Source organism: Eptatretus burgeri, chromosome 14 (assembly GCF_056783735.1).
Source record: "Eptatretus burgeri isolate ZD-2024b chromosome 14, Ebu_testis_v1, whole genome shotgun sequence".
Taxonomy (NCBI): domain Eukaryota; kingdom Metazoa; phylum Chordata; class Myxini; order Myxiniformes; family Myxinidae; genus Eptatretus; species Eptatretus burgeri.
In genome coordinates this window covers 63,810,333-63,832,589 of record NC_140974.1, presented here as the reverse complement: position 1 = coordinate 63,832,589, position 22,257 = coordinate 63,810,333, and the positions used below count along the sequence as shown (strand labels likewise).

At 45.9% G+C, this 22,257-nt stretch overlaps 1 protein-coding gene across 4 annotated transcripts in view; it reads left to right on the top strand.

Annotated features, from left to right (window-relative positions):
• The window catches only part of LOC147013412 (T-complex protein 11-like protein 2), a 56,794-nt gene extending 34,770 nt beyond the window's left edge, over positions 1–22,024 (top strand). For all 4 annotated transcript variants that reach the window (XM_085855212.1, XM_085855211.1, XM_085855214.1 and 1 more), the window contains 4 exons: positions 10,524–10,735; positions 12,027–12,259; positions 14,581–14,753; positions 18,690–22,024. In XM_085855212.1, coding sequence (XP_085711338.1) covers positions 10,524–10,735; positions 12,027–12,259; positions 14,581–14,753; positions 18,690–18,892 — 821 coding nt within the window. In that variant the 3' untranslated portion in view covers positions 18,893–22,024. The remainder of the gene's footprint in view (positions 1–10,523; positions 10,736–12,026; positions 12,260–14,580; positions 14,754–18,689) is intronic.
• Positions 22,025–22,257: the final 233 nt, after the last annotated feature.

Sequence of the window (22,257 nt, the reverse complement as noted above, 5' to 3'; positions counted from 1 at the left end):
TTCTACAAGTGCAACGCTTGATCCAGTCAGTATGAAAAAATAAATTATCTGCAGTTGAAACTGCTCATCGATCGAAGCAAAACTTTAACTAAGTGATCAACTACCCATGGGAAATATAGTTTGATAAAAGTGACATCATCAGTCACTGGTCTGGCACCATATTGGATCAAAGAAATAAAAACCTTCAACAAAAACAGAAGAGTTGGCTTGCACCAAGTCCTTCTCAAGACTGTGCAGGGTAAGTATTCTATGAATACCATCTAGTTTCAATTGAATTATTTTATTTTATTTCATGCCTTGTTTACTTGCAGAAGTTGAGGTAGAGCAGGTGGGGGCAAAGGAACAAGTGAAGGGGTTGATAAAATAAATTCGGTAACAAGGACCATGGATGATGTGGTAGCGATGTCTGGACTACATGTTGAGCAGGACCTGCTTTTAGAGTGGGTCGCCGGCAAGTTCCTGTAAAGGCCTACAACACACCAACCATCACTAACTGTCAGAGCACCCAACTCTGGTCTGCCATCAACTGTTGCAGGGTCCATGTGCTGCCTTTTATAGCTGTGCAAGGGCAAGCAGTCCCCATGCCTTCGTATATAGTGATCCTCCATGATAGAGATGTCCCCTCAGATCTAGATTGACTCTGGGATCCAGACTTGTGCAGATCAATGGTATGGAGCTCGAAGGTGAATGAGGGGCATTAATAATCATAAAAGGAGGTGATGGTGGCCAAGGGGCTTACAGGGGTTTACAGGATAACCTGGGATGCACCAAGTGACAATTGACTGAACGCATTTCTCACTTTGAGGGTTTCCTGCCAAAAACAAACAAACGAACAATGCAAGTTCAAAACGCACATGGGGAGGTGCGTGCATGCGTTGTAAACATTTGTAGAGGTAGGTTAGCCTTTCTGTGCAGTGACTGTGAGCAGTATGCTAATTTCTGTTGTTTTTTATTATTATTATTATTATTATTATTATTCTTATTTTTTTATTCAGCTTTTGCAATATGCTAGGTGTCGCATCTGGACTTTGCTTGTTCATCCAAGTTCCAAACATAATTTTCATACTTTTTGATTGCACATTGGAGTGGGACTGACCTTTCGAGGGGAGGGAGAGAGATGTTTTGAGATCGTTCCAACAGCCGCATCTCAATTGCTTCAGTCATTTATTTACCTTTGGCGGCCACGCAGGAGGGACTTCAAGTGTCAAAACCGATAATGTCAAAGTGGCCAAGTTACGGGCTGCATGGAAGGAGACCCAGCTGCTCAAACCAACAGTCGCAAATGGCGGTCTGTGTAATGTGGCTGAGGGCTGGAGACAGAATTTCTCAGGTGGCGGCGATCCCATGTGCTGTTGCTTGCATTCCATGCATTTGAAATTGGTTTCAGGATGCACTTTTCATCTGAACCAGGTACCAGACAAACAGGAAAGTCTTGTTTACTTGTGTTGACCAGTTGAAGAAGCTTGTGACATGATGCCAGCTAGTGCTGTTGAACATTGTTGTGTTGAGGGTTTGGGGAACCCATGTTTCTGAGAACTAGTGCTTGTTCAAATGTCATACAAGATGGTGAAAACTATGCCTTGAGAAATTCTAAGTACTGTGAATATATTGGTGATCTTAACACGACAATCCCGCATTATGAATACCTCTATCTGAGCAACAATTTGGGGGTTGGTTGCATCTCCTGGCCATCCTGCCCTGTGGTCATCTTCAAGGGACTCGTGTCCATGTGCTTAAAATCGACCACCCTTTTGGCTTTTGTAGAGTATGAGGGTGTACCCACACCATACACAGCCACCATATATCCATTAGTTTATTTGGAAAATGGCACCTTCTTTCAAGATAAAGAATCAAAGAAAAATCCTTCTTTCAACAAAGGTCGATGCTCAATTTTTTGTAACATCCATAATTTTATCACATTATAAACGTCTGGACTATACTGTACTCTGGAACCACACATGTTGAGAGTATTGAAACTAATGGCATACATGCAAGTTTATAATGAGCAAGTAACCATGGCTCAAGGGTGTTGAAGAATCAATCATCCATCGTATATTTTGAATGCCCTTTGTATTTATATATCACCATCGATTAATAATTGTTCAAAATTAATCTTTCAACCCTTATTAATCATCTTGTTGTTCAAAGTCTTTGGTATGTATTTCTTGGTTAAGTTTGCTGGCACATGTTATTATTGGATTTATTTGTTGATTCATTAATCACTTGTTACCCAGGTCGTTTTAAAATTGCATTTAGTGAAGATTATTTATAGCGTATAATATGGAGAGATGGAATTAGACGTTAGATGGAATTTGATTGAAGGAGTTGATGAAATTGATATTTTCATACTCTCCTCTAAGCTGTCTAGCCTGGTTTTGAATCTCGGCCCAGCTATAAACTGTCATTTCACAAGCAGGGTGATTCATCAATGTGTGTGCCGTCCCTCAGATGGACGTTAAACTGGGTGACCCATCTGCTAGCATTAGATGGTGGATGTTAAAGACCCCAAGGTGTCCTTCACGAAGAGTCAGAGAGCTCTCGCCGGCACCCTGAACAAATTCCAAATTCCTGCACACTCAGTCGGGTATCGTGCGTCGGGGTGGTGACCCATTCAAGATTGTAACTCTCGCCAAGAAACTGTGTTGGCAGAACTGATGCTCTGTATAGAGCATGAATGATGATAATGATATTGTTGCGGCCATGGGTACTGAGACACCAGCTCGTCACTCGGGGATTAATCCCCGGTTGTCCTCGGAAGAGCCGGACCTAGGGCCACCGCTCACAATTAACGTCGTGGTACGGTGGGTTGTTTTAAAACCACGAATGCCACCCAGTTAACCACGAGTTCCAGTGTCCACCGTCTAATTATTGCGTTTAACTGGAGGTCATGTGGTTACCTGAGCAGGGAGCGCGCCCTCGGCAAAGCACCAATGTTATCTCAATTAGATTTTAATTAGGGTGGCCGAATGTTTTAACTGCTGGTGCATGCCAACTATTTTTGGTCAAATCTGTGGTAATTACCTCCCATTCTATCGAGGTTCTGACAATGTTAGACCAATGGAAGGAAAGGACTAATACGGACAGGTTGGAAGTCAACAAATGATTCATTAATAATAATATAAGTGAATATAAAGAACTTTTTATTTTCTAAGGTAAATAAATGAATAAATTCCAAAGCATTCAAAATGAATAATTACTCAGGCAAAATCAATCAAAACGACAGGAAAGAGACAAAGAGCAGATGCTTATCGGGGGTGGGGGGGTGACTTTCTTACAGCTAAACACAGGCAAAGGTACCCAGCAGATCATTCGGGGGGGGGGGTAGGGGCGGTGGGAGAAAGTCGTCTCGCTCACCAGAGAGCAGTAAATTGTCTGTGAAGTGAAAACATCCTGAAATGTGTGCATGCGTGTCACGTCCGTCGTCAGCAACCAGCCTTGCCGTGTACCCTCCCGCGAACAGCCTTGAACGCCAGTTGACGTCTGGGAGGGCACCGAGATCGTCTCACGGGTTTAGACCCTGGTGCTGCTCACACTTCACGAAACTGGTGACGTCCAGTGACCCACACAGTCCGTCGGTGACTGACCTGCCCCTCACACGTTGGTGACCGACCCGTGCCTCACTCGTCGGTGCTGCTCACACCCACACGCGCACCACACGCTCGCTTGCTCAAGCACTGGGAAGGACGAATTGTCTCATTGTTGACGCTGGTCAGACACCCACACGCGCACCACATGCTCGCTTACTCACTTGTGGGATTCCTCTCTGGCTTGCTTCTTCACTCGCATGCTTCAACTCTCGCTTCTTTCTCGGCTCGCTTGCCCGCTTCTTGCTCGCTTCTCTCCTCCTTTTCCTTTCTGGCTTTCTTTCTCATTCTCTTCTTTCTTCTCTTACTTCTCTCTCTCTCTTTAGAATGGACCTCCAATTCGTTTTATATCTCCGGCCGTCTTGACGGGTGCAGAGTCCGTCCCAAGCTCACCCCGCCCCACTTGCGCACGGTTATCATGACGACCCGTGTGCTCTCGAAAAAGGCGGGCGTCGGCACTCGCGAAACAAATACTTGCATAAACATTGCTGAGGAAAAATAAGGGTGGGCGCCAGCGCTCATGAAAGAAATGTGTGTAAACTTGCTGAGAAAAAATAATGGTGCCAGCGCTCGTGAAAGAAATGTGTGTAAACGTGTCTGTCGTAAAGAAAAAAAAACTTCCCATAAGAGAGGGGTTCTATTCTTTACCCTTCTCAATGCATCAAACTTAAGAACCCATTAGACATGGGGATGGGGCTAATCTGAACATGCATTTAACGAAATAACTGTCTGAGGATCTGGATGTGTGGATGCATTCATCAGACCGGATTCTGAAATCCGTAACACTACCTCTTTCCCTATCCCAGACTCGTCCAACAGCTGGAGACATCGGTTAAAAAATAATAAAATAAAAATTACAACATTGCAATTCGCACGACCGTGTGATATGCTGGTGAAGTTACCCCCTGCCTATTACGTTTTAACTCTCCCCTTTTGTGTGTACATCAATTTAAACTAGAAAGGTCCGACCTGAAGTGTTGGGAACTCCCTAACTGACTCACACAGACAACCTTATGCGACACCGAAATTGCCGGAATTTTTGAAACTACAACACACAACCGGTGGGTTTTAATAATCTGCACAACAAAACAACTATATACAATTTCTGACCCAGGACCTGGAGAAATCCAGAGGAAAAATTGTGGAGAGGGGGAGGAACACCTACTGATTCTTGCCACCTTCATGCTCTTCACCAGCACACCTAACAAAATAAACCGGTAGGCCACTGACCGGCATACAGGCCATAAACGTTGTGGCCTAAACAAAAATGATCAAGAAGCAGCAGCAACAAGAACAGAGCCACTTCTTCCACAGAGCTGCATTTGTGCAGTTCATGGCCATGTTGATACGTGGCAAAGGTGAAGCAAAGTGGCATGAGCCTGGTATGTGGCTGGTGTGAAGCTGGTATGAAGCTGAAATGAGCTGATACAAAGGGGCAGTCCAGATGTGTGGTGGCATGCTCCTACAGTAAATGCAGTTCAAACAAAAGAAAATAAGCAAAACCACCATGATAACTGGAACGGTGTCACCTGGCATGAGGCTGCAGCGAGTAGCAGTCCACAGAACAGGTGTGGGTGGAACACAGGTCACAGAGCAAATGGTGAAGTGAGGTGAGTGATGCCTTGATGTAGACAGGTGATCCAGCAAGGCAGGCGATGCCTTAATGCAGAACAGGTGATCCAGCAAGGCGAGCGATGCCTTGATGGTCCTGGGGCAGTGGCAAGACAAAGCGAAACAGCAAGGCGAACAGCAAACACTACAAAAGGAAAAAAAGGTAAACCAGGTAATGCCAAACACCAGGTCCGACCAACATGGTCAGCCAGTCCCTGGTGTGCACATACCCTGGGGTAGTGGCGGTGGTGCCGGGAGAGAGAGCTCGAGGTTGGCCCTACTCGTCCGCACCCATCCGTCTTTCCCATATACACTACCCTCGCCCCCCTCTTTTTACAATTCATCGCTACGTCTCGTCTCCTATATCCCACTATCCCCATTGCCAAATTCGTACCCAATCCCCCCAAGGTTCCTTGGAAAGGAAGAGTAGAACTACATGCAATCCTACATTTACATCGTGATAAGTCGCGTTCTCAAATCCGACAGGAGGGCAAGTCCAGCAGCCGGTGATCATCCCGACTGGATGGTGTGAAGGGGTCTTCATCAATCCTAACTTCGCTAATATTGTTTCACTTTTAAACTTTTCCTGGGGTAATACCCTGCCAAGAGACCTTTGTTAAACTGTGGGGTTCTAAAAACACAAATTCCCATCACCTATGTGTTCGTGTTCTTTCAATTTTGGGCCTTGCCCACCAAATTTTCTTTCTGTGCCATCGCACAATTTTGTGGCTGGTTAGTGTGGCTCCACTAGCAGGTCTGCCCACCTGCATACTCACCATTAACACCCCAGGGATGCTGGAGCTGCCTTCGAGTTTGCCTGCTCCTCATCCAAACATAGGGAATGCCCTCACTGGTACTCCCCCCCCCCCGATGCCCACTTGGCATTTTGACGCCCCGGGTCCCACTGATCGGGCACCCGGGCCCATTGAACACCACACTGGCACGCCAGGTCCCTCTCCTCGGGTACCTGTGTCCATTAATACAATAATGGCCCCCTGGACCTACCTATGGCCTCACCTGGCGGACGAGCCCCCAGTGCCCGGATGCTTGCTTCATCCGAACACTACACTCACAAGCCACACCTCGAGCCGGTTCATTATTTCCTGCACCCTACACACTATTTTTTTTGTTTTTTTTTTTACTTCCCACAATCAGCACCAACTGCATAACGACATCCATCTGTAAATTTACCTAATCCCTCTACCTAACTTTAAACTAACCCCCTGGTTTCCTTGGGTGGGATCCACTCCCCCCATTCAATCCTTCACACCATGCATTCTATTACTCACACTCATACCGGCCATTGCCCTGCCCTCACACTCATAATTAATTCATCTGTCACACACAAACACATTTCCACTCACCGACACAGCATCACCAAACTAATTTCCCCTATCTCGTGCACCCTTGTCTTCCCTTATACTACGCACGTTCCATTTAACTCTATCGCTAAGCTACGTCCCCACTACACATTCCATGTCTGTCCATGTCTTGAATCCATTTCTAAATTCGAACCTAAATTCCCCCGAACTGATGTTCCCGGGCCCCATGGAGGACTGCTCATGCCGCCACGAGGCCGGTCTATCTAACGCTAAACTCTTCCCCTAACTAATGCTCCTTTGCCCCGGGCGAGGATGTTTGCTACATCCTGGCCGGGCTTTGTGTACTCGTGGCAAGGCTCGGCGGCCCATGCACCTCCAGGGCGGTGGTCGACAGCGCACTTGCCGCTTCGGTTTGGCCGAAACACGAGGGCGTAACGTCGCCCCGTCACTGTTACTTACCCCTATGATAATGAGCTTTCTGCATCTGCGGAGGTACTCGGTCATATATCTGCTGCAAGCCAATTTGTGTTTGAATTCCTGCCACTGGGAATTGGCGTTTTTCCATGGGGAACCAAGCTGTGCTCGTCGCGCCCATTGCTCATGCTGGGGGTACCGTGCATATTGCACACCTGGTCCCTGTGGGGAAAAAAATTGCAGCCAAATCCGTTCTGTTTCACCGTCAGTGCTCCAGTGATTTATCTGTCACGGAGCGTTTACACGCCGGCCCCTCTGAAACCATTAACACATCGCATCACCCTCCGTGCTTGGGCGGTTGGCAAAGCATGGACCGCACACACTCCCGTTCCTTTTACGCAAAGTCCCGTGGAGCCGGCGTGGTTTCCAATACAACTCTGTCCCGCTCAGGAGGCTCGCCACTCCGGTTCGCTACACTAACCACTCCTCCCGTCTGGGTCGATCCGTGTCCCACTCTTTCGTGTGCACTCATCCATGTTATGTCACATGCACTCCGCACATAGTCCGGCACATTGGGCACTCCAAGAAACCCTGGGTCCTTTATTCCCCTCAAGCTCGACACACACCCAATCACATCATGCACACTCCCGGTCTCACCATGACGCCTTCGTTATACTCACCTCCTCCCGTCCTTCGAGCACTCTGTCACGCTGCAAATATAACATGTCCATGCATTCAATAATCTCTTACTTTACTCCACTACCTGTTTCTACCTGTTTTGCTTTAATTTCAATAATCTCAATTTTTACCTCCTTCCACCTCCTCTTTAACCATCGTTGATTCCCGATGCGCCTCTTGTATTTCCCCCTCTAATGTCACCTTTTTTGTTTCTATTTGTGTTTCCATTTCCCTTTCCTTTGTTTCCATTGTCTGTGTCACCTCCTCTACTCTGTTCGTCAGTTTCTCATGTGCCATTTTACATTCGTTTTTAATTGTCGTCATCTCTCTTGTTGTCTCCTTCTCGGCGGCCCTGAACTCCTTTATTGCCCCTGTGTTCTTCTCTATTTGTTCCTTCAACTCATTCTGTCCTATCGTCAGTCCTTCTATCTCCTTTATCTTCCTTACCTGTCCCATCAGTCTGGCCTCGCTCTCCCTCATCTCTACCCGGACACCGATGCAACACTCCCTTACCTCCTCTCGTACCGCCGCCATTTCTCTGCCCATCGCTTCACTCGTCTCCCTTTTTATTTCATCGCCCATCACGTCCATTTTTCTGCTATTTTTTTTTTCTGCTGCTGTTTTTTTTAAAATGTTTTTCTCTTGAAAAAATTCGAAATTTTCTGCTCATCGCTTCCATTCTGCTGTCATTGTTTTGGTCCATCATTTTTATTTGTGCCCTGTTTTCTTCGCTCATCCTGTCCATTTTTCTGTTGTTTTCTTCGCTCATCCTGTCCATTTTTCTGCCCATCGCTTCCATTCTGCTGTTGTTTTCTTCGCCCATCATAATTACTTCTGCCATTATTTGCCTCAGGCACCACATCATGTCATTCTCGGGCTGCACTGGTGGCGATAACCCGGCATTCTGCGCTATCGACGCTGCATTTTCCAGAGACTGAGGGTGGGGGTTATTTTCCATCTCTCCCATTGCTTCTTCACCCTCCATTTTGACTTCATGCGGGTCCTGGGTCAATTCCATATCCATATTCACATCATCTACATGGCCCACTGGGACCTGATCGTGTTGGTCCACCATTGTCCGTCCCAATAAATTTAACTAAAATTTTGTCTAACCACTCTGAATTTCGAGGTGCGTGAAGCGCACCACAGGTCGACAACCTGGCACCAATTTATTGATCAAGGGGGTTCGAAAAATATCCCACTCCTGACACCAGTTGCGGCCACGGGTACAGAGACACCAGCTTGTCACTCAAGGGGATTAATCCCCGGTTGTCCTCGGAAGAGCCAGACCTGGGGCCACCGCTCACAATTAACGTTGTGGTACGGTGGGTTGTTTTAAAACCGCAAACACCACCCAGTTAACCACGAGTTCCAATGTCCACCATCTAATTATTCTGTTTAACTCGAGGTCACGTGGTTACTTGGGCAGGGAGCGTGCCCTCTGTAAAGCACCAATGTTATCTGATTAGATTTTAATTAGGGCGGCTGAGCGTTTTAATCGCTGGTGCATGCAAACTATTTTGGTCAAATCTGTGGTAATTACCTCCCAGTCCATCGAGGTTCGGACAATGCTAGACCAATGGAAGGAAAGAACAAACACGGACAGGTTGCAAGTTGACAAATGATTTATTAATAATAAATTAAAATAAGTGAATAAAAAGAACTTTTTATTTTCTGAGGAAAGTAAATGAATAAATTCCAAAGCAAAATCAATCAAAATGAATAATTGCTCAGGCAAAATCAATCAAAACGACAGGAAAGAGACAGAGAGCAGATGCTTACTGGGGGATTGACTTTCTTACTGTTAAACACAGACAAGGGTACCCAGCAGATCATTTGGGGAGGGGGGGAGAAAGTCGTCTCACTCACCAGAGAGCAGTTTTTCATGAAGTGAAAACGTCCTGAAATGTGTGCGTGTGTGTCACGTCCATCGCCAGCACCCAGCCTTGCCATGCACCCTCTTGCGGACAGCCTTGAACGCCAGTCGACGTCTGGGAGGGCACCGAGATCGTCTGTCACGGGTTTAGACCCTGGTGTTGCGACACAGGCAGCTCCTCACACTTCACGAAACTGGTGACGTCCAGTGACCCACACGGTCTGTCTGTGATTGACCCGCGCCTCACATGTTGGTGACCGACCCGTGCCTCACTCTTCAGCGCTGCTCACACCCACACGCTCGCTTGCTCAAGCTCTGGGAAGGACGAATCGTCTCGTTGGCGCTGGTCAGACACCCACACGCTCACTTGCTCACTTGCAGGCTTCCACTCTGGCTCGCTTCTTCCCTCACATGCTTCAACTCTCACTTATTTCTCGGCTCGCTTGCCCGCTTCTTGCTCGCTTCTCTCCTACTTTTCCTCTCTGGCTTTCTTTCTCATTCTCTTCTCCCTCCTCTTACTTCTCCCTCTTTCTTCTCTTACTTCTCTCTCTTCAGAACGGATCTACAATTTGTTTTATATCTCCTGCTGTCTCGGTGGGCGCAGAGTCCACCCCAAGCTCACCCTGCCCCACTTGCGCACGGTTACCATGATGACCCGTGCGCTCTCAAAAAAGGCGGGCGTCAGCGCTCGCCAAAGAAATACTGTACATGCATAAACGTTGCTGAAGAAAAATAAGGGTGGGCACTGGCGGTCGTGAAAGAAATGTGTGTAAACTTGCTGAGGAAAAATAATGGTGTCAGCGCTCGCGAAAGAAATGTGTGTAAACGTGTCTGTCATAAAGAAAAAAAACTTCCCATAAGAGAGGGGATCTATTCTTTACCCTTCTCAATGCATCACAATTAAAATCCCATTAGACAGTGGAATGGGGCTAATCTGAACATGCATTTAAGGAAATAACGGTCTGAGGACCTGGATGTGTGGATGCATTCATCAGACCCGATTCTGAAATCCCTAACAATATTTATGTGTTCTTATAGCTGACCTTCCTGCTACACTTGCCTGGCTGCTGGCGGCCCGTTCCTTGCTCTCTCCCTGTGGCTCGCCTGAATCTTCGGGTGAGCAGGAGACAGCTAAGAGCGCAGGTAGCAGCGAAGGTGCTGGAGGCCATATTTTGAGTCCCAATGCTGTGCTTGCTGAAGCCTTTCTCCTACTACTAAAATGGAGCAATAAGGATATGGAACTCCCTGAGGTTTGCACCATACATCGTGATTGATTATTCACATCTACATTTTTTTTTGATGCTGATTCTTCTAAATATTCACTCATGATGTACTACCGCTTTTAAATTCAGGAAGATATGTGGCTTCTACATTGATCTGCACTGTAGGTTCTGCTGAGAAGTGAAAATCGTCGTGGGGGGGGGGGGGAGGAAGGAAAAATGGTGACATGACAGTAATGAGGGTGGTCTTGATGGGTAGAGGCTTCTGGTGTTGGAGGAAATTATGTAGGGGAGAGGGGGAGAGGGTATTGGTGGGGGTGAGATGTAGCATAAGTGCTGTGCATCACAGGTGCTATATGTTGCATGTGCCACATTCCAGTACTTTTGTGCAAATTAAACATCACTGGAAGCACCCACTCCCTATGGGAGCATCCAGGGGGATAATGTTATTATCCTTATTGCAACGTGTCATTCAAAATACCTCTTGCTGCGTAAATCCAAACACCTTACCGCACTGGAAAACATGGGGACAGGAATATTGCACTGTAAAAGGTGGTGAATGGTAATACCCTCTCCCCACCTGGAGCAGCGCCACACGATACACATTTACACAGAGAATTTGTGTCTGCCCCCCCCCCCACCACGCTCCTTCTCCCCCAAGACCATGGCAAAGATAAAAAAAAACATCTCGACACATTATTTGTGGTCATGGTGATCCTATGTAGCAAGTATTGATGTAATTGGCCCAGAACTGTAGGAGTAAAGTGCTAAACACACACACACACACACACACACACACACACACACACACACACACACACACACACACACACACACACACACACACACACACACACACACACACACACACTCACTCTCACTGGTACGTGAATTGCAGTAAGGATGGAAAGTATAATTGCAGAGAGATGGTACAATATTGAATAGAAACAAAACGGTGTTAACTGCGAAAATCCCAGCACTTCCAAAGTTTGGTTGCAGCTCGCATTGTACTGATGAACCAATGGGTATAAAATAAGGACAAAATGTGGCAGTTATGGCACAAATAACCCACACCTGGGTTGGGATTAAGTGGGAATGCATGGTTAAAATGGGTGCATGGAAAAGAGCAAGAAAGCATTTGAAAGGATAGCAAACGAAGAATGAAAAGGCTTCTAATTCGTTTCTGATCTGGATTTCTTGTATTCTGATTGGAATCATAGTTTGCACCTTTATATATTGCCTTTGTTTCGAATAACTAACATCTACAAATTTTGTTGAATAAATAATCACTTTTTTTTTCTCTCCTGTCTCTCAAACCCAGACCCTGATCTTGGATGCCAAGAGGATTTCTGCCCTGAGGGCTGAAGTTCGACGCCTTTCCCTCATTGCCGCTATCTTGCTTATTGTGGCTGGGGATCTGAAAAGATGGGGAAATGAGGGATCTCGGAAGCCAGAAGTGCACCCTGGGGAGCCTGAAAGCGAAGAGAGTGCTGTGTCACTCCTGCCTTCACTCCGTAGCCTTGTGGAACAATCTTTGGAGACAGTGGGAACAAGGTGCATTTTATATTGCAAAGCCCACCGAAGCTTGAACAGAGCCACCTGACTGCGTCTCATTTTCCAACACGAATTGTGCTCTTAGTTGATTCGAGCTTTGAGGGCCGTTTCCCAGCATGCACCAGTTTGATTTGTACAAACAGAATTTTGGATTTATAACTTCATATTTGGACAGAATATATTCACACAGTTTAGAAAAAGAAAGTATTTGCACACAGAATATTATCTTTGGTGTATAAACTGGTGCAACCATCTGCCCACCCTCCCACCACCCCATGCCACCCATCCAATCACCACTACCGCTCTCCCGACTGGGTACTTGATGAAGTAATGTCCCCTCGTTGTAGTTCTTTGATAGATGAGCTGTCGTATGCAACATTTTTGATGTGAAGCTCATGTTTTCTGGCTGTCCGTTTCATCAGGTTTCGTAAAAACTGAGCAGAGATCTGGATGTGCTCACGCTAAATAGAGATTGCACCTAATCGCTGAGCCAATTGTCCGTATTCTGGGTAATGCAACTGCCACGGGTCATGATGCACAAAGACCAGGAGACCAAGTAAATTAACTAGGTGTGGATATAAAAGAAAACATGACAAACAGTAATTAAATTTCACCCCTTAGTCTCTCTGTGCCAAATAGACTATTGGTAGTCTTTAATTATGCTAATCTTGAAGGTCTTCATGCACACCACAGCAGACAGAGATAGGGTTTTACAGGACTGAAAATAGTTGGCCAGGCAAACCCGGAGATAGTCGTGCAGGAGGCCAGTGGCATTTTAGTTCCATGGCAGAGCACACGTCCCGTCACCTCAGTGTTGAGGAGAGGAGAGTGTGTAGCTCTGTTCTGATGGGGCGTCGTTCGGCTCACTGGGAGCAGGTGAGAAGCGCAGTTTCCTCTGCATCTATTCCAGGTAACTCTTTCTGAGCCAGGTCTGGTAAGCTCCCTGAGCCGATTTTTGCGAACTCTGGCTTTCTCCCGGCACCCTGCCTTGTATTGCTTCGGGCTGGTGGGTGGCTCATTCAAGCCTAACATCTGCATCTCAAAACATAACGGCAAAAACCACAAGTGCAACAGCTGTTCCAAAATCCCCCTGTGATGAATCAACCGCTGTTAACTGCCTGGCTTGTTTATTTTCATGCCTGGTTCGTGCTGCAAGGTCTTCGACCACTTTAAAAGAAACATAAAGGACAGATTTAGGTGAAAGAACATCCAACAAAGCCAAATGTTTACCTGTTTTGAGGTTTTGCCAACAAAGCCAAACATTCAACAAAGCCAAGGCCCGCAAGCCATGATGGAATACAGCCTGTTTCATGAATAGTACATCATGCTTGTACGAAACAAATACAAAGAAATAACGAACATGATACAAAACAGTTTTGCCGTGTGAGGGGCCATTTCCACAACTACATACATACATACATACATATATACATACATATTGTTATGGCCTTGGGATCGAGGTTCGCCACAAGGGGAAGCACTTGAGTTTCTCCCGAACATACGGTCCTGAGGTCACCGACCTCAGATAACTCCATCGTCCAACTGGCTATAGTTATTACACAGCCATAGCTGCTTTATTTAGACGACCAGCCAAGCAGGGTTACCCTTCGATGTTTCCGCGATACTTTTCTATTGGCACGGCAACCTAACGAGAGGCCACGCCCTTGGTGCCGCACATGGTGGTGATCTGCCAAATGGAACAGATAGGTTTAGGGCATAACCCGGCTAAGAGCAAATCAGGTGTGGTACAACTTCCCATCTAACTGTGCTTGGACACTGTGTTGGACCAATGAAGAAAAGATGGGTAGAGACAAGTTGGAATGAATAATTGTTTTTAGAAGTCCAACACTGACATCCAATTATTCTGCAATTTCATATTTGTAATCTGATGACTCCAAAGTTATCTGTTCAACGTGTTTATGTTTACTTGAATGTTGGTAGTTGGTTGCATGTCTGAATGTTTAGGATTACTCAGCAATTAACGATCGTTAAAAAATAACTTGCTGCACCTTTAAAACAACTACATCAAAGACATGCATCACCAAATTGTGTAGTCTCCTGTGAATTTCAGCTGGGAATATCTCCATCACAAGGTGTACTGCAGCCCATATGACTACAGTTGACATCTTGGTTTTACTCAGAATGCTTTGACCAGTGTTTGTCACTTCCTGTATGATTTGATAAGGGTCGACAACATTATTAAATGTCAGCGCAGCTGTTATTTTTTTTACACATTCTACTAAAAGTCCAAATCAACTTTGAACTACCCTTTTATGAAATTGTTTACTGCCTTATTGATTTGTTTCCTCGTCTCTGCGCAGCTCGTGTAAAGAAGCAGAGTGCCTTGAAAAGGCGGTGGAGGGCGTGCTCACGCTGTTGAATGAAAGTCGACTCTCTCAACCATACCCAGCTCTTCCACAGACCCTTGCTACCTCTCTTCGAGGTCAAATAATTGATCTCTCCTGTCCAACCAATCCTGTCACTACACTCGTGGGTAAGTCCACTCCCATTTCAAAAGAAGGTGAGCTGATTGGCTGGTAGGATACCGTCCAATGTTCTTGATCATTGGGGTTTGAGTCGAACATTTAATATGGAACTACCTTTCGTATTGTTATGGTTGTGCAGTCGTCACAGTTTCTGGTTCAAATCTGGCGAGTTGCCATTACAACCATAACCATCAACCATTTTGGGAACCTCCGTCAGATTCCGTGTATGAAAGCCACGATACTGTATAGATTGAAGGTACCAAATCGGTCTAGCACAATGCCGAATAGGTGCCACACGTCTTGATTCCAATTGGGCCGAGCGAGCCTGAGACATGCGACGCAGTCTGGGTGCACGGCTTTAATTTTCGCAGCCAATTATCCCTCAATGGGCCTCTCTTAATCACATGGGGCCTGCAAGGCTAACCCCTGCTCTGGCAGGGAAAAATGGCCTTAAAATATGTGTGTGCATACGTGCGTGCGTACGTGCGCGAGCCTTCTTAATCCACAAAGAGAACCATGTCAGCCAGAATTCACCCAGAAACTAGGTATCTATCTATAATTCCAGGTGTGTGTGTGTGTGTGTGTGTGTGTGTGTGTGTGTGTGTGTGTGTGTGTGTGTGTGTGTGTGTGTGACCGCTCTTTCTCAACAACCACTGGTCCGATCTAATTTTTGCATCCGGTTTTTTTTTTTTGCACGTACGGGCACGCACGTACGGGCCCGCACTAGTATTTAAAAAAACAAGAAGTGGGGAACGGAACACAAGGAAAACTAGCAACAACAAGCGTGTAATAGATAAATGCAATACAAACCCCTTACCCACAACCAGACAGGCACGCCCATGGAACAATGAATGATCGGAGACCTCAAGTATCTAAGTCCTTATGGGCCCTCAGACATACCATGTGTGATAGACAACAGCGGGAATGACAACACAGAAAAAGGTCTTGACCAAACCTGACAGAGTGTGCTAGATGGGTCGGTGAGCAGTCCTGACCATTCAGGCAGGGCAAATGTCCCATTCCATGAAGAGAAAAGGAGAGAGAGAAGGGGCTTCAGCTTTGGCAAGGCATAACTCTGGCATTCAGCATGAGCAGTCTCGATGCAGCCTTTCGTGTGCAGCTGCAAAGCAATCTCCTACTTCCTGCATCACCCCCACCTTTATTGCCTTGGCCCCACACATCAGTGATGATGCACCGTGCCCCTCCCCTCTCACCATTGACCTGGAGCCCAGTCGAAGGGTGGGGCAACCCCTTCGCCAACCTGCACCCCGATGGTTCTGGTGCTGGGGACCGGTCATGATGGTGGGGTGGCTTTTCCTGCCTAAACTTTGGTTTGGGGGACTACCCAAAACTGCAAAAAGGGGCATTTAAGACAGATTACAGAGGGTAAAAGTAAAAATGTAGTTAAAAGGGTTGATAATTCTTGACGCATACATTTGGGATAGGTGGACATCGTCTAACACTCTAACTCGACATATAAGAAACGCTTATCTAATATCACAATTACCTCATGCTTACTTGATAAATTAATGAAGCATATAACTGCTCTATACTTGGTATTATTAACCCTCTAGGAGACATATCCACAATTTTATGTTGAACTCTAGCTCATTCATGATTATGGTAATACTGTGGCGAATCTGGAAGCCATGAGCACACAACATACAGGTCCTATAGATCAGTTATATCGGTAAGTACGTGTTGCCAGTTAGGGTCCCGTCCCTGGTCTAATGGGTAATTAAATGTTCATGTGCTGTGGAGCTATTTTGATAGTTAGGGTTTTTCTTTTCTTTTTACACACCAACATCAACGCCGACCACACCGCATCACCCTAACCTTCACTTCGCTTCCTTCACCTCGGTCTGGCCGACGTCATGGTGGGCGGAGTTCAAGGAGGAGCCGCGCGGCGGCCCTCGACCAATCAGCATGCAACAACGGTGACCGTCACCCAGCCAATCAGATCCCGCGACAGCAGGAAAGGGCTCCGCGTGATGTCACCACGCCCCGGACCAATCGAGGAGCTTGCCGCCCGTTTTGGCCAGTGAGAGAGACAAAGAGCGATTTTGCGTGCCAAAACCAGCCAGTGAGAGAGGGAGGGTCACGAGGAGGCGCCCCCCCCGAAGAGGGGGATATAATTATAGGCGTGGTCTGCGCATTCGTGGTTGTTTCTGGTTCTGGCGTGCATGGATTCTGAGAGTTCTGGAAAGAAGTGGACATTTGCGCACAAGGGAGTTCTGAAAAGTTCTGAAAGCACCTGACCATGGAGTGGTCGGTGCCACAGAGGGTCTTCTCCCGCCAGCTTTCGCCCTGCCGACTTCCGTTCGCCTGGAGCCCGGTCGTGAGGGCGTCTGGATCGTCCGGACCATGCTGGGGGTCCAGTCCTGCCCCGAGGACCTGGTCCTTGAAGACCGCACGAGGCGGACAGGTCCGAGATAGGCCTCAATAAAGACCATTTGGTCCGATTCTTTGGGTGTGTGCGTATGTGTGTTTGTGGCGCCAGTCAGATAAGTAGTAAATTGTATAAGTGCCGTGCTGTACATACGTGCCTTTAATAATCGGTTTAACTCTGCTCTTGCGTGCTTCCCTCGTTCCCCAATTATTATTGTGAATAAATACCCCGATTGTTAAATGTTTCAGCTCGTTCGTGTCTTTTCCTCCATTGACTTAGTGTGCTGCGTGTTGGAAAATTAGCCAGGCTGTTGCCGTTGTAACGGGATATTTCGGACCGACGGACCTCGCCGATCAAACCGCTCAGATCGCACACAGTTCGTGTACGCGAAGTGGCTCGTTCCGTACGGGTGCCGTCGAGGGTGAATTTCCCCGGTAGTTTGGACCACGTGGGTATTTAGGTAAATTGAAATTGGCAATCGACCCTACCCCACGTGGTCTGTCTGTTGGCGAACTTCGGTCCAATAAGGGACCCGTACTCTTCGGACTTCTCCGAAGAAATACGATCTAAATTCCGGGTGATCGGTCGAGCCGACTCTGCAGCTCCATATAGCAGTTGTGCTCGCGGCCGACGCCCGGCCCCGCAACAATATCCCTTTCAGTAATCCCTGAGAGACGATTACATTGCACTCGATGGAGGTGCTCACTCGTGCTGTTTTCTCTTGGAGCATTACCAACGCAGGGGGCGCTAACCTGTAGTCATGTGGCCGAGGTGTGAGTCGTTGTAATTCTGTGCTAAATTTCATTTTATATTTTTCCTTGCGAGTTCAAACTTCAACTCATCTGAAAAGTTCACAACATGAGGCTCTGTGCCAAATCTTCCGATTCTAGCTACCCTCGTCGTCCAGTTATTTTGCCAACAAACAGATAAACAAAGACGGGATAGCAATACCCGTGTGTCCAGCGTATGGCCACTGCTTGACTGATAATTTACCAGTAATCTGTACAAACATATTGTGACTAATGGAAGAGAAAAGTTGTCGGTTATAGCTAAAGCTTTATTGTGTGGTTGAGGGTCTAGTAACGGAACATTAAACTATGCAAGCAGTTCCACAAGCCTTGACTTTGTATAAAAAGCCAGATCAGACATGAATGCATGTCGGGTTCATTTCCTGTCTGCCTAGATTATGTGGTTTACTGCATTGTACCACACCAGCCTTCTTATTGAGTTATGGACCTTTATTTTAAACAAAAAGTAAACTCTGCAGAGGAACAAAGTTCAACCAGTATTAGTAATTGTCTCTTGACCGTTTATGTTTTCTATCCCCCTGTTTACACACCCTTACTTTTCTCAGTGATATTGTATGTTCTATCTATCTTTCTTTTCTCCTTCTCCTTCCTCTCCCCCTCCTCCTCCTCCCCTCGTCCATGGATTTTCTTCCCCTCACTCCCCACCCTCTCCTTTTACCTGCTCCACCCCATTATATGATGCTTACTCTCGTATTTTGTCCTCAATGTCAATCTCACAACCTTTCTCTCCTTATTTTTGTCCTTAGAATCCCGACTTCTTGGATACATCCGCATACCACTGTTGACCTCTCCTCCTCGTCGGCCCCCACCTTTGCCCCCAGCCCTTAATTCCATAGCATCCACCCTCCCAGCACTATTGTGTCGCTTCCTGCACCTCTGTGACCATAACCGCAGGGTCTTCGGTCAGCAGTATGCTCGGCTCCTTGCCCCGATCCTCACCTTCCCTTAGCTACCTCCGGTCAACATGATGCAGAGGCTAAGGAGTGATCGTCAGGGATTGTGCAAATTAAAGGGACAAACTGATGAGGTAGAGCTCCATTTTTATTTTTATTTGTGGTTGTGAAGCGAGGAGAGGCACGCTGGAAAAAATATATATATTTGATGAATAAAAATAAGATCCACTCCTCCGGACTTAGTTGTCAAACTCAATCAGTAGATAGTCATACCAAGAAAAGTGTCAAAATGTCATCATTTGCCAATTTGGCCAAAGTTTGCAGTTATTATTTGGCAGCACCTCGAGGGAGATGGTAATGCATTGTTGTGTTGTTATTTTAAAGCCAATAAAATTGGGCTTGTTTTGTTTTCATGTACTGTATTAAATAATTAAAATACACATGTTGCATCAAATGTGATTACTGTTAATTGTTTTCATTATTATGTTTCGCATAATGGCATTGTTTCTTCAAATCCTATTTTATATGACGGTTGGGATTGAGCGACACTTGGGGTTTCAAATCCGTTTTTTTCACAATTCCCACCAAACTTGGCACAAGTATGCACTCCAACATGTGTTGGATCACCATCACTATCAAGATGAACTGATTCAATTGAGTTCCACGGGTCAAAGGTCAAGTGCCCTTTGAAAATGATTTTGTAGACCATAACTCGAGTTATAAGCATCTAATGTTTTCTCTCTTGTATGAAATCTCTTTTTCTCTCTTATGCTCTCTGTCTCATGTCGCCTTTAATTTAGATCAAACATAGCAGTTGGTTGACATTGAACTTGGTCGGAGGTAAACCCATTGACACATTAGCGTCAAATGTTTCTTTTTATCGCCGATGATATTGCCACGTTAATAGCAATCTAGCATTGTGACTGCTTACAGGATCCTCAATTCTCGATTCGTCAGGAAGAGGTGATGTGCAAGACGAGTATCACTAAGGTTCTGCTTTGAAATCTCATTAAAAGTGTCGGTATTAAGGAGTTGGATTGTGCTTCTGGAAATGTGTCGCTATTGTTGGTGAACACCCAGCTAGAGTTGGCCCACTTGTGATTAGAGTGGGGCGAATCTGCTTTCCATGTCTGGTCTGAGCATCATTGAAGTGCTTTGGATCATCGGTAGAAAAACAATCCACCATCATCTGCAACCTCATTGACAGTCATGTAAGCTCACTCCATCACAATCAGAGCAGGAGACAAACCTTGGTTCAATAAAGAATTTAAGAAAGCATGCAGCTTTGCATACCTGCTTTTGAGAGACAGACCTATGAAGTTGAAAAACAAGATGATGAGCGTACTCAGCATCAAATTCAGGATATAATCGACTGAGAAATGCATTCCCACGATCACCGGATCAGAGAAAAGTTCCGTCACTCTTCTCCAAGCTCAGCAGGCTCAAAATCCCGAATGGAATAATTCGTGAGAGGTGGAGGCTCAACAAAAATCCTGACAATATTGGAATTTGAATGGGAAGGGGTGGTCATGTAAATACTGCGACATCTGCTTATGTACTTTGTGAATGTGTGCGTGGACCACATTATAATGGATATGGATATGAATTTGGATGCCATATTTCCTGTTTTCCCTCTTCACCACCTCCAGTTTGATCTTTTTAATTGAAATGGCAATCCCACGTTGCCTTGGAGGAATGTGGAAGGGCACAAAGTTGCATACGTAAGAGCTGTGCTTTGGTCGGCCACTTTTAAAGAGCGCTGGGTGGGGTGTGAAGTCCAGAATCAGTTTGAGAACTGGGAAAGAACACAGCACGATTTGGGGGAGAGAACCATTGAGTCCATTCAGTCCACTTTGGGGTCAGGGTGGAGTCGTGGCCAGACCAGCAGCAACCATGTAGAGCAACACTCCCGAGAACCCGTTGGTTTTGACCCCGTAACATGCGAGTCCCCCCTGAGGGAGAACCATCTTTCCATAGACTTGGTTCATATGAACAAAACAACTCGCTTGGTTTTAATATTGGTGTGAACCAGCACGGTGTGACAATGGTCCACCAAGACCCGAACGCATTGCAACGTACTCCTTTGGAATCCAGCACACGTGCAAAATAAGAGGCTGAATTTTTCTCGAGCATCTTTTGCAAAAATATGTTGATTCAACCATCAAGCTCACCCCACTCCTGAGTTTCCCCTCATCACAGGTGCCACCGTATAACCGATTCATTTCACACCAAATGACATCTAGAAATGGTTAACCGCTGAATACAGCATTGGTTACATGCTTTAACCTCTCAACTTATTTGTGTTCTTGAGCTGACTTTCCCTCTGGGTCACACTGTTCCAGGACAGTGGCAATCATTTGGAAAACTACCAAGGTATTTCCTGAAAACAAGAAAAAACAAATCAAATCCTGTCAACTATTTGTCCATTCAAAATCTTATAAATTCTGGAAGGTATAATCAACAGCACATGCAAGCAAACACCAGATTGCTCACAGATACTCACTCAGCTTGAGCTCCATGATAATTACTTTACTCTGAATCTTGTTAACGTCTGAAATGCAACCAAGAACAAACAGCAAGGAGTGGTGAGAGTTGCACGAGATTGAGTCCAGTAGCAAGAAGCCCTGGCAAAGTTGATTGATGAGAATCGAAGGGTGATCCTTCATCACCTGGAACCGTAATTAGCATAAAGATGGTGGTGAGAGAAAGATGATGAGCACAGGGCCCAGCTCCAGGTGTTTCTCAAGGCAGTCCTTGGTCTGACCATTGACTTCAGTATCTTGTGGGCCGGTGAGCACTGTTCACTGGCGTGTTCTTCACCGAAGATGGACTGCTGAAGCCATCATACAAATTGAATTTGCAATTTTAAAAACGTTAGAATTACTTTCACCAGTTTTGCACACAGGGAGTGCACTGAGCTGTCTGGTGGGTTAGATTCCTGACCCAACTACATAAACTATCACATTGTTTCACAGGCAGAGCAATTGCATCAAAGTGCACCATCTCTTGGATGTAAGTTAAGCTGCGTGTCCTGGCTGCTTATATTATTTAGAACAAATACTGTAGCATCATTCAGTTGGAGTTATCTGAACCCTGAACATTGCTAAGGAGACAAAGGCAAACCACCCCCACCTCCCCCCAACAATGTAATCTGTTCATGCTTGAAATAAATTTAAATGTACAACTTTTGTTCTATGTACTTCCAGAAGCCTTCTGTTTACAAATACGATCGTTGCCAAGAGTCGACTTGTTAAGCCTTCCCCGAAAGGGTAGGGGAAGGCTTATTGCTGTTGAAAGGTTTGTTTCTACAATTATCACCCCCATTTTTAATGATACCCCAGAGTTTCTTTGACTATGAGTACCAAACCACAATTTAAGTTTTTGGTTTTTAAAAAAACTTCCTGCACTCCCACTTTCATAG